Source organism: Corylus avellana, chromosome 6 (genome assembly GCF_965113065.1).
Source record: "Corylus avellana chromosome 6, dhCorAvel1.hap1.2, whole genome shotgun sequence".
NCBI classification, from domain to species: Eukaryota; Viridiplantae; Streptophyta; class Magnoliopsida; order Fagales; family Betulaceae; genus Corylus; species Corylus avellana.
In genome coordinates, this window is record NC_142495.1 from 29055128 (window position 1) to 29071176 (window position 16049).

General features: G+C 38.4%; 3 protein-coding genes and 1 pseudogene across 5 annotated transcripts; 3 read left to right on the top strand and 1 right to left on the bottom strand.

Moving 5' to 3' along the window:
• The first annotated feature begins 3068 nt into the window (after window positions 1-3068).
• On the top strand, window positions 3069-4941 carry LOC132186665 (HXXXD-type acyl-transferase family protein). Its single transcript, XM_059600658.2, has one exon. The coding sequence runs from the start codon at window positions 3283-3285 to the stop codon at window positions 4759-4761; it is 1479 nt and encodes a 492-aa protein (XP_059456641.2). The 5' UTR covers window positions 3069-3282; the 3' UTR covers window positions 4762-4941.
• Window positions 4942-5858: 917 nt separating this feature from the next.
• On the top strand, window positions 5859-7292 carry LOC132187630 (Fasciclin-like arabinogalactan family protein). The gene has a single exon (XM_088517844.1). It carries the CDS (start codon window positions 6538-6540, stop codon window positions 7111-7113), a length of 576 nt encoding a protein of 191 aa, XP_088373970.1. The 5' UTR covers window positions 5859-6537; the 3' UTR covers window positions 7114-7292.
• An 875-nt stretch (window positions 7293-8167) lies between these two features.
• LOC132187426 (SWIM zinc finger family protein) lies at window positions 8168-13558 on the bottom strand. Of its 3 annotated transcripts, none has more exons than XM_088517929.1 (6): window positions 13266-13558; window positions 11997-12282; window positions 10270-10927; window positions 9984-10183; window positions 9646-9890; window positions 8168-9520 (listed from the first exon to the last, which is right to left on the bottom strand). In XM_088517929.1, exons 2-6 carry the CDS (start codon window positions 12263-12265, stop codon window positions 8727-8729), a joined length of 2166 nt encoding a protein of 721 aa, XP_088374055.1. In that variant the 5' UTR covers window positions 12266-12282; window positions 13266-13558; the 3' UTR covers window positions 8168-8726. The 3 variants fall into 3 exon arrangements, with proteins under 3 accessions (XP_088374055.1, XP_059457715.1, XP_059457716.1); XM_059601732.2 differs by having other exon boundaries at window positions 11997-12324; XM_059601733.2 differs by having other exon boundaries at window positions 11997-12324; window positions 13254-13558.
• On the top strand, window positions 13486-14945 carry LOC132188121 (putative acetyltransferase At3g50280; annotated as a pseudogene).
• Window positions 14946-16049: the final 1104 nt, after the last annotated feature.

The following is a 16049-nucleotide window of genomic DNA, read 5'->3' on the forward strand; positions in this document are numbered from 1 at the left end:
CCCAATTGACAACTATGCTGCTTCATTAAGCAAATTCTTAGAAACGACACGCTACTTTTACTTTTCTTTTTTAATTATGGGTTTTAATTAAATAATAAAGTTTTTCACCAAGTTGAATATGAGCAAATTCCTATAATTCTTACCCGTATTTTATCTAAAAGAATTAACAATCGTATGATTATTACATTTATTTTTAAACTAATCATTTAATTAATAAAGCTGCTTAATTTACCATCCTCATTTTAATGATTATTATTATTGTTTTTTTTTAGTGATCATCCACAAGTTTATTAATCCAACTAAACCTAGATCTTTTGAATTTATTCTATACTCAAATAATAACAGAGACGTGATAAGCTTGTCTACTTGAGCTTCCATCAAGTCTATAATATTACAATATGGTTAGTCATGTCAATTTATAATTTTTTTTTTAAAAAAAAAAATAAAACATTAAAAGCTGTATTTTTTTTTTTTTTTTTGAGGTGTAAAATTAATTCTGTAAACTTAAAGACAAGTGTAAGATTTAAGGTTGAATAAGTAGTTTGTCTGTCCCTTACTTATCAATCTACTAATGTCGAGGTGAGATCTCATGCAATTGCTATATAACGTAATATTTCTTCTAATAGATATGGTAAAAGATCCATGTGGATACTAATAAGTGGATTTTAATTATTCTAACAAGATTAATTGTCGCATTATCGCTAGAGATACGCGTCGCACTCCGAGTAGATATAGATCCAATATTGGCCCTATCGACACAAGTTGCCAAGTGGATTTCAGTACTCTTATTGCATCCGTACTCTTTTTCTCTTAATTGGTGTTTGCTACTTTTTTGTCCAAATAAATCCCACGTATCACACAATTTTTTTTTTTTTTTTTTTTTTTAATGACACAACCGTATTACAATAGAAAAATATAATAAAATCCGATCAAAGTGAAATAAAAGTGTGTGTTGTGTCTTTGAGTCGGCTATTGTTAAAAAAGAAAAAAAGAAAATTAAGAGTTAAATATATAATTTATTACCACGAATTAGATGCGTAGGAGGCAATACAAATCTCGAATATATAGGCATTTGTGTAAATCTAGGAAGACTCTCGTGGGATACTGCTGAGATTTGAAGGAAAAATCTCAGGAGATTCTTATAATCTCCAAATTGTATCATAAAATCTGAGTTCCCCATCCCTTTCCATAAATGGCCGTTATTTGTAGCTCCACAGAGTTCCAATATCCCCACCATTGCCATATCTGTACAATTACTCAAAATTAAAGAATCTTATGTTACGAAATTTTAGTTATTCATTTTAAATTCAATAGGGTATAAAATATCAACTGCTCTTGTATAACTGAATATTGAAGTTTAAATAATTTTATAGACTATTAAATTTAAAATGTTCTTTAAAAAAAAAAAAAAAATTAAACTGAAGGGCTACAATTTTGTAACATGAGAATCTTTAATTTTAAGTGATTGGAGGCCATCTCATTCCCTCTAACAACACGGATTCGGTTTACATGTTGTTATTAAAATAACAGCATATATGCTGTAAGCAACGGTCAAGATTGAATCTCTCAAAATCTTTATTCATTTTTCCTCTCTTATTAAAAATTTCTCAAAGTAAGTCAACTTTGAAATTTAATCTTGACCGTTACTTACACTACAGCATACATGTTGTTATTAAAATAACATCATATAAGCCAAATCCAACCTCTACAACTACCCCACAGTTTGCATGTCAAGACAGTCTTACAATCTGCCACGTGGCTTTCTTTTACAGGTGTCATCATCGTAGGAAGAGCAGTCAAACCGGCCTATGAGTTAGATAAATATTCGTCCTCATCTGCTGATTCTATCCTCTACTCCTCGAAAATGGATAACACCAAAGGCAGCTTCTTTGTCAGTGATATTAATTTTTTTGTTTTTTTGAGTAATGTTTTTTTTAATGCTCATTTATTACACATATTTTATACGCTTTTTTTTTTTTTCCTTTTTTAAATGATGTAATTAAGTAATATCCCTCTTCCTATAAGAAGTCTCATATGAGTTTTTAAATAATTTTGTAGTAAAAAGTATATAATCACTCCATCTACTCGTGCATATGAGTAAGACAAGTGTGTCATGGTCAATTGTCTTACTCATACCATTTTTTATCAGACAATTTTCTTTGGGATGATAATTTTTTATAAGAAGTTGCATGCCATCTAATGGCAGTCATTTTCTTAATTTCACTGTTAAAAAAGATAAATGAAGACCTAAGAAAAATAATCATGAGGCTCAAGCATGAGGGTCAAATATCATGACTTGTAAGAATAAGATCATTTCTTACAAATTAGTTTGATTTAAAAAAAAAAAAAAAAATTTTAAGTTGAAAAAATATTTTAAAGTGTCATAAAAGTTAAAATAATCTTGATTATTTTTTGAATATTTTGTGTTTTAGTTTATTTGTTTATATTGTTGTTTTAAAAATAAAAAATAAAAGAGAGAATGAGAAAGTGTTTCCTCCTCTCATGCAATTCTTACAAATAAACATGCACGCTTGTTTTTCTTGCGAAGGTGCAGGATGAAATTTCTTCACTATTCGAAAAGAAGGGGAATTGAAAAGCACGTTTTTTTTTTTTAATGTTGTCAGGGTATTATAATTTTTATTACAAATTTTTTTACAAACTAACATAATATGTCATAATTGATGAAATAAATAAGCTAAAATTTTGATTTATCAATTTAATTAATTAGTGGTTGATTGTTAAATCATTTAAACAAAAAAAATAATAATACAAACTTATTTGATAACTCAAAATTAATAAAATAATTAAGCCAAATTTTATGCCTAATTATTTTAATAATTATAGACTATGACGTCATATTGTAATGTCATCTCAATTTATATATATAACAAATTAAAAATCGTAATAAAAGATGTAACACTGTAAACATTTTTAAGAATTAATTGAAGCGCAGAGACACGTGGCTTCCAACCATAACCTGCTAGAATAAAAAAAAAAAAAATGTTCAGAGTCAAACAACTATATACAACCCCAACATCAAATCACAAAAAATAAGGAAAACACAAACACTAAACAAAGGGGAAATACACACCTCAGCAAGCAAGTGCATGAACCCGCCCTCATTCGCTTCACCGTCTGCCGACTCTTCCCCTATAAATACCACTCCAAACTCCCGTTCCTTCCACACTCACTCCTCACTCGCAGTCACAAGCAGCGTGAGAGCGAGAGGTATACGCTTTTCAGTGACAGCCAGCGCGAAGAAGAGCAATTCCGCCACTAAAAATGCCTGGCTCAAAAGCTTCCTCTTCGCCTTGCTGTACTCTGATATCCAAATGCACAGTGTTTCCTGACAAAAAGTCCACAAACGGAGACCTCAAGCTCTCCGTCTCAGACCTCCCCATGCTCTCCGTCCACTATATCCAAAAGGGCGGCCTCTTCACTCGCCCTCCCATGCCCATTGACTCCCTCATCGCTCTCCTCAAGAGCGGTGTCTCACAAACACTTTCCCACTTTCCGCCTCTCGCCGGCCGCTTAAGGACGGACTCCGATGGCTACGTGTACATCACGTGCAACGACGAGGGAGCGGATTTTATCCACGCCACTGCCAGCAATTTGTTCATTCGCGACATTTTGGCTCCGACCCATGTGCCTGACTGTATCAAGGAGTTCTTTGCGCTCGACCGAACAGTGAGCTACGACGGCCATTTCAAGCCCATCTTGACCGTGCAGGTCACAGAGCTCGCCGACGGTGTTTTCATCGGCTGCGCTGTGAACCACGCGGTTACCGACGGCACGTCGTTTTGGAACTTCTTCAACACCTTCGCTGAGAAGTCTCGCGGGGTGAAGAGGATCTCTAAGCAACCGGACTTTACCCGGAGCTCTCCGTTGATTTCGCCGGTGGTGCTGAGATTACCGGAGGGCGGTCCCAAGGTCACCTTCTCCGTAAACGAGCCGTTGAGTGAAAGAATCTTTAGCTTCAGCAGAGAAGCGATTCTAAAGCTGAAAGACAGGACAAACAACCGGAAATGGACCGGTAACGGTCATGTTGACGCCGTCGAGTTGATGGGGAAGCAGAGCAACGACGGTTATCTGAATAACAACACCAACGGAAAAGTAACGGCAATTCTTGAAAGCTGGTTCAAGAATGCCGTTTCGAAACCGGTAAACGACGAAACGGAATCGAACAAAAACAAAACCGTGGAAATCTCATCGTTTCAGTCCCTTTCCGCACTTCTCTGGCGCTCGGTGACACGCGCGAGGAAATTGCCGTCCACCAAGACGACGACGTTCAGAATGGCGGTGAATTGTCGCCACAGGCTGGAACCCAAGCTGGATCCGTATTACTTCGGGAACGCGATTCAAAGCATTCCCACTCTTGCGTCAGCTGGTGACGTGTTGTCTCGTGATCTGCGCTGGTGCGCAGAGCAGCTCAATAAAAATGTGCTGGCCCATGACAACGCTACGGTGCGCCGCTTCGTTGAGAATTGGGAGAGCGATCCCAAGTGTTTCCCGCTGGGGAACTTCGACGGTGCATCGATGACCATGGGTAGCTCTCCGAGATTCCCGATGTACGACAATGATTTCGGGTGGGGCCGACCCTTGGCGGTCCGGAGCGGTAGGGCCAACAAATTTGACGGTAAGATCTCGGCCTTCCCAGGGAGAGAAAGCGGCGGAAGCGTAGATCTTGAGGTGGTTTTGGCGGCCGAGACGATGGCGGTACTTGAGGCCGATTCCGAGTTCATGCAATACGTGTCTAATTAATTACAATTATCTGTGACGTGTCTAATTGTAAGGGAAAAGAGGCATGATGGATGGGGGTGTTATCAAATGCGTCAAAGCCACCTGGTTGATCGGATTAGGCTTGGGAGGTTTTTGTTTATTGATTTGTGACATAAAATTAAGCTTCTAATTAATATCTGTTATTACTTTTCTTTTTATTTACGTCTTCTATTTTGCCATTTTTTTACTCGTACTAACATTGCTGTATTATATTTTGATGATAAGAATTCTCAAATTTGGTCGGGAGGGTTGTAAGGTTTACCTGTTCTTAGGTAACACGGAGCCGATAAACTTTACAATTTTAGAGAATTCCAATCCAAGCCACTGAAACCAGGAAAAAAGGTTTGAGATCCCTAGAGTTAATTGTCGGAATTGCAATTTAAGTATTCTCACAAGACCGATAAGAACTACCCAAATTGTGGCTGTTGTCATTATTACTTAATAGATTATGATACTCTAAATGTTGTAGGATAATTATTAGGATATGTGACCCTACAATATGGTTTTTTTTTTTTTTTCCTTTCTCTTTATTCTAAAGGAGTTTTTTTCTTTTAAATTCTAAAGGAGGTTGACAAGGCTTATTTAATCATTTACTTGAATATTTTTAAAAGGGAAGATCCCATTCAAGGAATTTTTTTCCTGGTACTGTGAGCTGAGCCCATTTATGATTCTGAGCATTTTACAGGTCAAACACATAAACAAACATCAATAGGATAGTATAGGACCAGTGTACCACCTTTGTAAATGCCAAGTGGCCAATTTTGTTATAAGGTTTCGTTTTTGATAGGGCAGACTATAAAAGTAATTTCGTACTCCTTCCCTTATGGGTTGTTGGATAAACAATAGGTAGGCCAAATGGGCCACATTTATATATTCCAGCCCATTGGCTGTATTATTGGGCACGATGGGCCAAGGAGCCGAATTAAGATGATTTGTTGAGACAGAGTGTCATTTCCGGATTCGGATCCCCTCCAATTTTGAGAAATATAAGTTTCTCCAATTTCAAAATCTTGACCGTTCTTTACATCTAAGGGTGCAAAACATGACCGCTGAGTTTACGAGGAACACGTTGTTCAAACTTTAAAACGAAAGGAAAATGATTTCAAAACCCAAAAAAAACCCATCTTCTGCCGCTCCCTTCTTCTTCTTCCTCAGGCGAAGCTAAAAAAATCCCAGCTTCACCGACCCAGACGACGGTGAGACAAGCACGTCGTCGAATGGGTTCCCGAAGGAGGCCGTGGTCTACCTGGAGAGAGAGAGAGAGAGAAATCAGTGTGAAATAAGAGAAAGGAGGAGAATCAAGAAAAAATAAAGGTACGCACACGGCACATCTCTTTCCCTCTTGTTCCTCTAAGTTTGGGTGGATTTATGAAAATTTTGGGTATAATCAAAACCCTTTTTTCTTTCGTGATTTGTCAAAAGATCTCTAATCTTATTTGGCTGCGAAGGAGACTCAGATCTAATCACAGGGAAATGCCAAATTAAAGTTTTGCCCCCTCCGCTCTCTTTCAGGAAACATCCTTTTCCAATTTTCTTCGATCTTCGATATGTTCGGAGTGATACCAACTTCGGCATGGGATTATGCTGCAATGATTTAATCGCAAACTCTCTGGGTTGCTTTTATATGATCTGGGTAATGATTTATTAGCCAACTATGAACGATTTGAAACTGTGGAAGAGTTGACTACGTTCTTGGTAGGGAGGTTTTTGCATGATTTTAATGGTTATTGGTTGAAGTTGAATATATATATATAAGCTATGGAACTGCCAAAGAAGATGAGGAGAAGGGGCTTTTTGAAGAACTGGATTGCTTTTGTATGCGTAGTTGTGTCTGTTTGTTGCCTTTTTGTTGTCGTTTCAATGCTTCGGCTTCCTGAAGTGCCAGTTGGATTGTATCGATCAACAGAGATGGGAGAAGTTTCCGAGAAAGACAAGTTTTTTGGGAGATTTGGGGAGATGATGATTGAGATGTTGCCTCAAGATCTTGCTTTTACTGTCTTTGTTCCTTCCCAGAGAGCTTTTGAGCGTGATTTGAGGCTACGAGAGAATGATAGTCTGGTGGGGGAGAAGATGAATGATACGTATGCAGTAGTTTCTAGGATTTTGGGTTTCTCGGCTGTTCCTCGGACGTTGTCATCAGTTACGGTGCCGTTTGGTAGGGAAATCTCATATGATTCCATCTCTGGGTTTACGTTGTACATTTCGAAGGATGTAGATGGGGTGCTGGTCGTTAACAGAGTCCGATCAGAAAGGGTGGATCTTAGAAAGAGAGAGATTGTTGTGCATATTATGGATGGAGTCATCATGGATACTGAGTTCGAGCAATCAATTTGAGCTGATTACAGTGAAGAAGAAAGAACGAGTGAAAACCATCCATCAAAGCTCTATTTAAATTGACATCATTTAGAACAAGACATCATTATTATGATACCAAAACATGTATTTTGAGATTAGATTTTTGAGACAAATAGTAATTTAATCAAGTTAAGATTTAATCAGAGACATATTTTGCACATCTTTGGTCCTCATTATCCTGCCAATTGATTATAATTTCAATTGAAGTAGAAGCTTTTGCTATTTTGTTTCTCTCGACAAAGCACCTCTCATTGATGTGGTTCATTTTGTTACGAGTGTATGCTGAAATGCTGTAAACCTTCAAAATGAAAATCGGCTGCTATTTTCTGTCAAATACATATTGTATTTTTTGTCCTGTGCTCTAGTCCAACAAAGCCCATCCTCGATGCAAGCTTTTGATTATAGCAACCCACCATCCTATATATGGAAAATCTCCCTAGTCAAATTATGGTCTTGTAGTACCATTTTATTTTGGATTGGGATCCCCATGCTATTTTCTGTCCCAGGAAAAGTCTATGAGATAAGATAACAAGGGGCCGTAAGTGGGACCTATTGCTCGGGTGGGCCTCCTATTCGGCTCCATCAAGAGCCAAGGAAACTGAGGTTCATCCAAACTCGTTTTGCTTTTTCTGCATATTAAGGGCATGAATCAACAATCTATAAACAAAGCAATAAAAATGATAATAGTTGAATTGGAATTCCAATTCATTAGGATTAAATTGTTCAGATTTGATTAGATTAATAGTTGAGTTAAAATAGGAATTCAATTATTTAAGATTAGGTTTATTTGAATATTTAATATGTAATCTAGTTATCAACTGTAGTTTATTAATAGACCATTTTATTAATGAAGAAATCAGAGAATGAATTAATCGTATATATTTGTGGTATTCTAGTGTTCTTGTACCCTAAGTGAAGAATTGTGATCTCTCCTACCCGAACCCGAAATGAGTTCTCAAATCCCATCTCAAATCACATCTCACGTCACTAGAGTTCACTCAGTACTAATCTGCATGCAAGACATTCTATGCAATTCAAATAATTGTGTTAGTAGTTAATCAATATACACGTCTCTCTTACGTAAATCTACACAAAACAAAGATCATTAAAATTCATCTGTGTTAATATGGATTTTCAGCATACTCTCACGGGAGCATACATGCGCTTAAAGGCACCCAAGGAAGAAAAGAACAAAACTGTAGTTACAATGCACAGAGCTTGATGAATGTGACTCCAGAAAAGAGACGTTCATGTGCGATGAAGAATACCAACCTACCAAGTCCAAAGCAAATCTTTGTCTTCTTTAGAAAGGTGTCCTTAAATTTTTCTCAATTATGGATGTGCAACTCTTGTAAAATTAAATAACTCCTTGACTTTTCTCCATATTATCTTTCATGAAGCCAGTGAATAAGAGTCTTTGATGATGGCAGAGTGTTTATCATCCTTGGTTATGATGCATTGAAGAGTTCAACCCCACCAGCAATGGAGTCAGTACCCAAAACAATTTGAAAACGAAGAAAATTGTGAAGTTAATCTAGTTTGCTTCGATAGAAGTATCCCAGCAGAAACTGTATCTCCATCCACTCTTGTGATTACCTTAACCGTGACAATCTTTTCCGCTTCCGATTCTTCTTCCGTACAGCAGCAATCTTCATACCCTTGGAACTAGATGGAAGAGGCAACGTGGACGATGGCTTGCCAACATAGGTTCTGCCTTTCTTCGAAACCCATTTCAAAGGCAGATTATTTACCACAGTGCCAATATCACTAGAACTTGTCAGTTCAACAAGTTTCTGAATTTGATCAAGCATGTGGTGAGTCCAGGCCATCGACAGATCTAGTGAAACTGAATCATCCATTGGTTTTTTCCATAGGTTCATCAGTATCTCTTTATATGATTGATAAGACATTGAAGGTTGATAACTTTTATGGTTTTCGCATATCATATTGACCTTGATTACATGCTTGCACAGGTTTCCTTGCATTGACCATGCACAATCACAGAATGCAAATTCAGATCCAGGATTCCACACTAGACGTGCAAGGTTGCCGTCCCTTTGGCTTAAAACCTTGGCAAAGAGGTGGTCCTGATCATCCAAGGTAACTGCAGAATCAGGAATCTGTAGTGCCCTGTACCATGATGTAGAAGCAATATATTCTTCCTTTACATTTTGAAAAGAACCACTTTCATCTGCATAGCGGTCAAGCCAGTAGCTCGAATGCAGTTCAGTAGTAAGCTTGTGCACTAGCCAGTCAACTCTCTGAAGTGCACCAAGATGCGAATCGTCAAACAGTTTGGCTTTAAGCTTCACATGATAGGCTTCTATGGCACCAGATGCCTCCTGGCTAGCAAGTGGAAGAGTTCCAATTGTGGAAAGCCACATTTCTGTTAGATAAAGAGCAAGCAAATGTTAGATGCAAAAATTTCAAGGCAACTTCACACAGAGTCTTGTATGAGTGTGTGCATGTCTTTGCATGGGCATTTATGAGAGCTACAGAGAGAAATCGAACCAATCTTAGGCACCCAAGATGCCTTGAAATATTCCATAAAAGTAGTTTGATCAACAAAATCCTGGGCTAGTTCTTCCAAGGCAGCGAAACTATCAACTCCATCCCAAATGCTATACACTATCTTCCCCAGACGTTTAAATATTTCGCGCTGAACTTCAATGTTATTGCATTTCTTAACAATATTCCTTAGCCATGATCTACGAACACGCCAGAGGGAAAAAAGTACAGGACAGCAAAATATGTCCCTGAAAAAGAGGTCAATACTATCTATAAATAACTCCATTCCAAAGTTTGTTATTTTTGTTTCAAAACACAAAGTTAGAGCAAGTGATTCCTGCCTTATGGGATCAGTTTCAGCCGCTGCATCATCAATCAAAAACCCACTGACCTTCCATCCAGGCTCGACGCTACGGGCTCTATCATGTAGAGCTTTCATCCATTTAGACATGTCTGGCTTTGCAAAGCTGCGTGTGATAACCCATGCAACAGGGAGGGCATGCTTCCTTGAATCAAATACAAGAAGCGTGCACAAGGGGTACTGCAATTCAACAAATAATGACAAAAATATTCTCTCCACTAACAATTTTTAAAGCTAGTATAAATGACAATCAATGAATTAAATACCTTAAGTCTCTTTATGCCAAACGTCGAATCAACAGCAATAAGACTGCGATGGCCAAAACGGATCATTTGTTGCAATTGCCATTCTGTTTGAATACCCAAAATGAAAGGAGCTGCTTCTGAAGTATCCTGATAAAAGAATATAGTCTTTTTATTGCGTTCAACCCACATCCGGATGCTAGCTTGGTCATCTAGATCCAACTCGTGGGTAGATCGCTTTATAATCATTCCAAGTTTGTGGACATACTGGGAAGCAAGGCTATTAACTTTTGCATTTGAACCACAGTATCGTTGAATCCCTTCTATGTGTTTCTCTAACACATTCTCTTCAGGAATGCCCAGATAGATCATAGACATTGTCTGTTGTTGAATCTCGTTACAGATATAAGGAATTTTCTTGGCACCAGGGCCAATCGCATCTCTGTCGAGTGGCCCATGGCACACAAAGCCAGACTTGTTTACATGGCGCCTGACACTATAATTATATATAATAAGTGCAAGTGATGGACGAGCATAAAGGCGCTTCACCACAAAATGGCAGGTGCAGCCTCGCATGGATTGAGGTCTAGCAGCACGATTGCGGGTGTTAAGCCGATATCTTCGACTAGGTAATACACCCCCACCTTCCCCATAATTTTCAGGACCAAATGAACACCAATACCTTCAAGAATCAAAATATGAAATCAACATAAGAAATTTAGGAAGCTTTGTGTCAATTAAGAACATTGGTTTTATATCATTTTTGTATCCATCTAGAACCTGTTATGGCTCAAACTTCATAATTTTACACACACACACATCTATGTATGTATGTATGTAGTATCCATAACAAGGTCACAAAAGAGAAAGAAAAGGTTGTCATTGATACTTGTACATATTTTATACCTCACTTAATCAGGTCCAAACTTCTGAAAATTAAAAAGCAAAGAACAAAACAGAAGGAAAGTTTCTTAGAATCACATCAACATCTAAATGCCAGATCCAGAGATCACACATACTTTTGATAGCTTTAAACCATCAAAACAATGTCTTGTCAGGATTGTGTTAAACAATGTAACACCACAATATCTAATAAAAAAAAACAATATAGCACCACAGTCCCACATTTGAAAGATGAATAACCCACATAGAGTGAGTAGATTATAAAGACACTCATGGATCCTAAGTTTCATATTAGCTCCTTACTAGGTGAGATTAGACTTTATAAGTGATTAGACTTTATTCGCTCCAAACTAGCTAGTCATTTTAGAGTGATAGCGCAGATGTGACTAGAGCTTCCTTTAGGTTGTTACAATGGTATCAAAGCAACCTAGTAACACATTGTGATACTGGAACACTGCATGATGTGGCCGTGACCAAAATGTCAAAGATTTAGGGGGAGGAAGGGGGGGGGAGGGGGGGGGGGAGGGGGGGGGTTGGGCTTGTAACTCCCTAGTCCTATACTGGGATTATGAATAACCCACATGGGATAGTATATAAAAACACTCATATGTACTAAGTCCCATATTGATTTGTTACAAGGTAAGACTAGACTTTATAATTGATTTTAGGAAGCTCCAAATTGACTAATTTATTTAGAGTGATAGAGCATATGTGCCTAGAGTTTTCCTTGGGTTGTTACATACAATGTATATGACATGGCAAGACAGGAAATCTACCTTTAACCAAAAAATTAAATAATTAAAAGAGCAAAAAGGACATGAAGTTTACAAAGCAAAACATAATCTTACATCCTATATTCCAAATATTCATCATTCTTGTACTCCTTCAAGCTTCCCAAAGATCGTTTTCTTCCTCTTTCAATATGGAACCGAGTTGGGCATTCCACGTTAGAGCATTCACCAATTATAAATGCATCAACACGTTCATAAGGAATGAGGGCAACATCATCTTCACGTTCAGAATTGCGAAACTTGGTCCAAGTCAAATCAGCAGAACAGAACTCCTCCTCTGGTGGATCTTGTACCGGGATATCAAATATGGATTCTACTATAGCCATCGGCAAAACGCTACCCACTAATAAATAAACGCATTGGCACAAAATTAGTACCACCTTATCTGCAAAATAAAGTGCACACAAAAGAAAAATCAACCAAAGAGCAGAGGCAAACCATTCAAAACAGGCAAATGTGCATAGCAGCAAATTTAATTAGACCATTACTACTTGTTATTCTATACATCCTTTTGAACAAAAACTTCTATTTTTGCTATAATGAGAAAAATTATTCTCAAATAGTGAAGAAGAGGGTTCACCATTGAGGAAGTTTGATCCATGTAAAAATTCATTTTTGGTAATGATCATATGAAGTTCAAGAAGGATTGGGCATACCATCTTTTCTTAAAGATAACAAAGTCACAACAGTGCAACTCAAAATTCCTATTTGAGTTGAGATACTAAGAGAGCACATTCTACCCATCTCAACCATATGAAGAAATAATACGAGTTGCTAATGAGCAACAAATTAAGTATTGTCTTTTTCTAATTATTATAAGGAAGTATCCTGCAAGTCTCATTAGGGGTATAAACGAGCCGAGCTTGGCTTGTCCAGGCTCGGCTCATTTACTTTGAGGCCAGGCTCGAGCTCGACACGAGCCTAGAAATGTTGCTCGAGCTCGGCTCGATAGGGTTGGAACCCTGTTCGAGCTTGAGCTCGTCAAATTTGGTCGAGCTCGAGCTCAAGCTCGATTAATTTTGGGATGCATATGTACATGCATTTGGCAAAAATGATTCAATCCTATAATTCAATATTATGTGAAAGACCAACACCCATCTGTTTAATAAGACGAAGATACTTTTTCTGCTCTAATTTCATCAAACACAAACCATAATTCAGTAAAAAACAGAAACCCCAATACCTATCTATCCAAAAATATTTACACATTTTTCTGGGCAACCAAACAAACACATCAAACGGCAAAACCCCAAACCATCCACCACCCAAGAAGAAACGGAGAAAAAAAAACCCAAAAAGAAAAGAAAAACCCACAAATCTTATCACCTCCTCCGCCTCCAATCCGCGGCGTACTGCGAGAGTGAAACGACCTCCGCGAGCGGCGTGGACAGCGGGGTTGGCAGCGGCAAGTTCCTGGAAACCGGGCACGAGCCGTTCAGCTTCAGCCAGGCGTCGAGGTGTGTGGTTGCTGCTGTGGTGGTGGTGGTTGCTGTTGGGGGCACTGGGGGAGTGGTGGGAGCGGCAACAGAGATAGGAGGCGAGGAGGATGGTGGAGACTGTGAGAGGAGAGTCGAGAGAATGGAGAGATCAGAGATGATAGATTTAGGTTAAATTTGGGTTCTCTAATTTACAACCGTTGGATTTGGAAAAATAATTAAATTTTAAATATTAACGGTTTGATTCGTTTTACTAAAAGCTTATCCCATGTGGCTGTCTCTACTTATATCTGGTGTGCTTGTTTAATATGATCCATTGATTATATATATAAAAGTGGGAAAGCACATATATATATATATATATATATACGTGCGTGTGTTTATATAATATATACATATATATAATATATATATAAACACATCGCTCTCTCAAGAGCGGCCTCTCTCAAACACTTTCCCACTTCCCACCTCTCACTGCTCGGTTAAGGACGGACTCCGATGACTACATGTACATCACTTGCAACGACAAGGGAGCGGATTTTATCCACGCCACTGCCAGCAATTTGTTCGTTCGCGACATTTTGACTCCGACCCATGTGCCTGACTGTATCAAGGAGTTCTTTGCGTTCGACCGAACCGTGAGCTATGATGGCCATTTAAAGCCCATCTTGGCCGTACAGGTCACAGAGTTCGCCGACGGCGTTTTCATCGGCTGCTCTGTCAACCACACGGTTATCGATGGCACGTCGCTTTGGAACTTTTTCAACACCTTCGCTGAGAAGTCTCGCGGGGTGAAGAGCATCTCGAAGCAACCGGACTTTTCCCGGAGCTCTCCGTTGATTTCGCCGGTGGTGCTGAAATTACCAGCGGGCAGTCCCAAGGTCACCTTCTCCGTCAACGAGCTGTTGAGTGAAAGAATCTTTAGCTTCAACAGAGAAGCGATTTCAAAGCTGAAAGAAAGGACGAATAAAAACAAAAACAAAACTGACGAAATCTCATCGTTTCAGTCCCTCTCCGCGCTTCTCTGGCGGTCCGTTACGCGCGCGAGGAAGTTGCCGTCCAACATAAGACGACGTTTAGAATGGCAGTGAATTGTCGCCACAAGCTGGTGCCGAAGCTGGATCCGTATTACTTCGGGAACGCGATTCAAAGCATTCCGACTCTTGCCTTAGCTGGTGACGTGTTGTCTCGTGATCTGCGCTGGTGCGCAGAGCAGCTCAACAAAAATGTGATGGCCCATGACAAGTTGACAACGATATGGTGCGCCGCTTCATAGTGAATTGGGAGAGCGATCCCAAATGTTTCTCGCTGGGGAACTTCGACGGTGCATCGATGACCATGGGTAGTTCTCCGAGATTCCCGATGTACGACAATGATTTGGGGCCGACCCTTGGCGGTCAGGAGCGGAAGAGCCAACAAATTTGACGGTAAGATCTTGGCCTTCCCGGGGAGTGAAGGCGGCAGAAGCGTAGATCTCGAAGTGGTTTTGGCGCCCAAGACCATGGAGGGCCTTGAGACCGATTCTGAGTTCATGCAATACGTGACCAAATCCAAAATCTCGAATGTCTAATTGAAAAGGGAAAAGACTGAAGAGGGTTGATTGCATGGACGGAGTCAGAATAAACCAATATACTAAAAATAAAATTAGTATGAATTTAATATTAACAAAAAAAACATAAAAACAAAAGACTAGAAAATTATTATTTTTAATATATTTTAATTGTCAACTCAAACACTTACCAAAATGAAGCTTGATGATTGCTTTATCCTTGCCACTTCAGCTTCAACGTTGTTGCTCTTTATGTGGGAGCCCCTACTATTAGGTCCTCGTGTAAATCAACTATTTTACAGCATTCAATCAGCATGTAACATATTATCAAATTTGTTCAAAAAAAAAAAAAAAAAAAAAACATATTATCAATTTAAGAAAAATGTAAAAAAATGAAAGTGAAAACAACCGCACCAAATTAGATCCATAGTCGACGAGACCCAGGCCAGACCAACAGGTTTGGTTGGCGGTGAACGCCTCAAACCTCGCCAGCTATGAGCCGCCTCAATCTCCATTTTGAGATTTTATCATCTTAAAATTTAGTGTATTTTGATCCAAGTTATTTTTGTACACTTTTTATGTTTTTGTTTATGTGTCAATTATTGGTTGGGGGCTGTAAAAATGGGGTTTTAAGGCTCATCCTGATATAAGTTAAATTCTTCGTATGTTCATGCATCATATTTTTAAGGGAAATGCTTAGTGTTCTTCTAGTGTTCTCTAATGTCCTCCCAACTGTGATATGACTTTTAAAATCACCAATAGATTAAAAATCAATAATGATAATCTCAAATTCAATGGTAATTTTAAAAGTCACATCACAGTTAGAAGGACACTAGGAGAATACTAAAAGAACGCCTAGCATTTCCTTATTTTTAATAATAGATTTAGGTTATTTATGGTTTGGGTATAAAAATGATTTTTGTTATAATAAGGCCAAGGGCTAAGTGGTCTACGCTTTTTTTTTTTTTGGGAAGGGCCTATCTTAGTTCTTATGGCCCAAATATATAGATTTAATTATTTATATGATATAATAAATAAAATTTTCAAAAGAATGGAGAGCACATGGCAATGCCTGCCATCACCTCCCTCCATGGCTTTTTGGTCATTTGATTTCCTTTTTTTTTA

Excerpts from the sequence above, each read along its gene's own strand:
- LOC132186665 (XM_059600658.2), top strand. The coding sequence starts at position 3,283 with ATGCCTGGCTCAAAAGCTTCCTCTTCGCCTTGCTGTACTCTGATATCC.
- LOC132187630 (XM_088517844.1), top strand. The coding sequence starts at position 6,538 with ATGGAACTGCCAAAGAAGATGAGGAGAAGGGGCTTTTTGAAGAACTGG.
- LOC132187426 (XM_088517929.1), bottom strand. The coding sequence starts at position 12,265 with ATGGCTATAGTAGAATCCATATTTGATATCCCGGTACAAGATCCACCA. Across the intron at positions 10,184-10,269 it reads TTGGCATAAAGAGACTTAAG|TACCCCTTGTGCACGCTTCT; the intron begins GTATTTAATTCA and ends GTTGAATTGCAG. Across the intron at positions 9,891-9,983 it reads GCTGAAACTGATCCCATAAG|GGACATATTTTGCTGTCCTG; the intron begins GCAGGAATCACT and ends CCTCTTTTTCAG.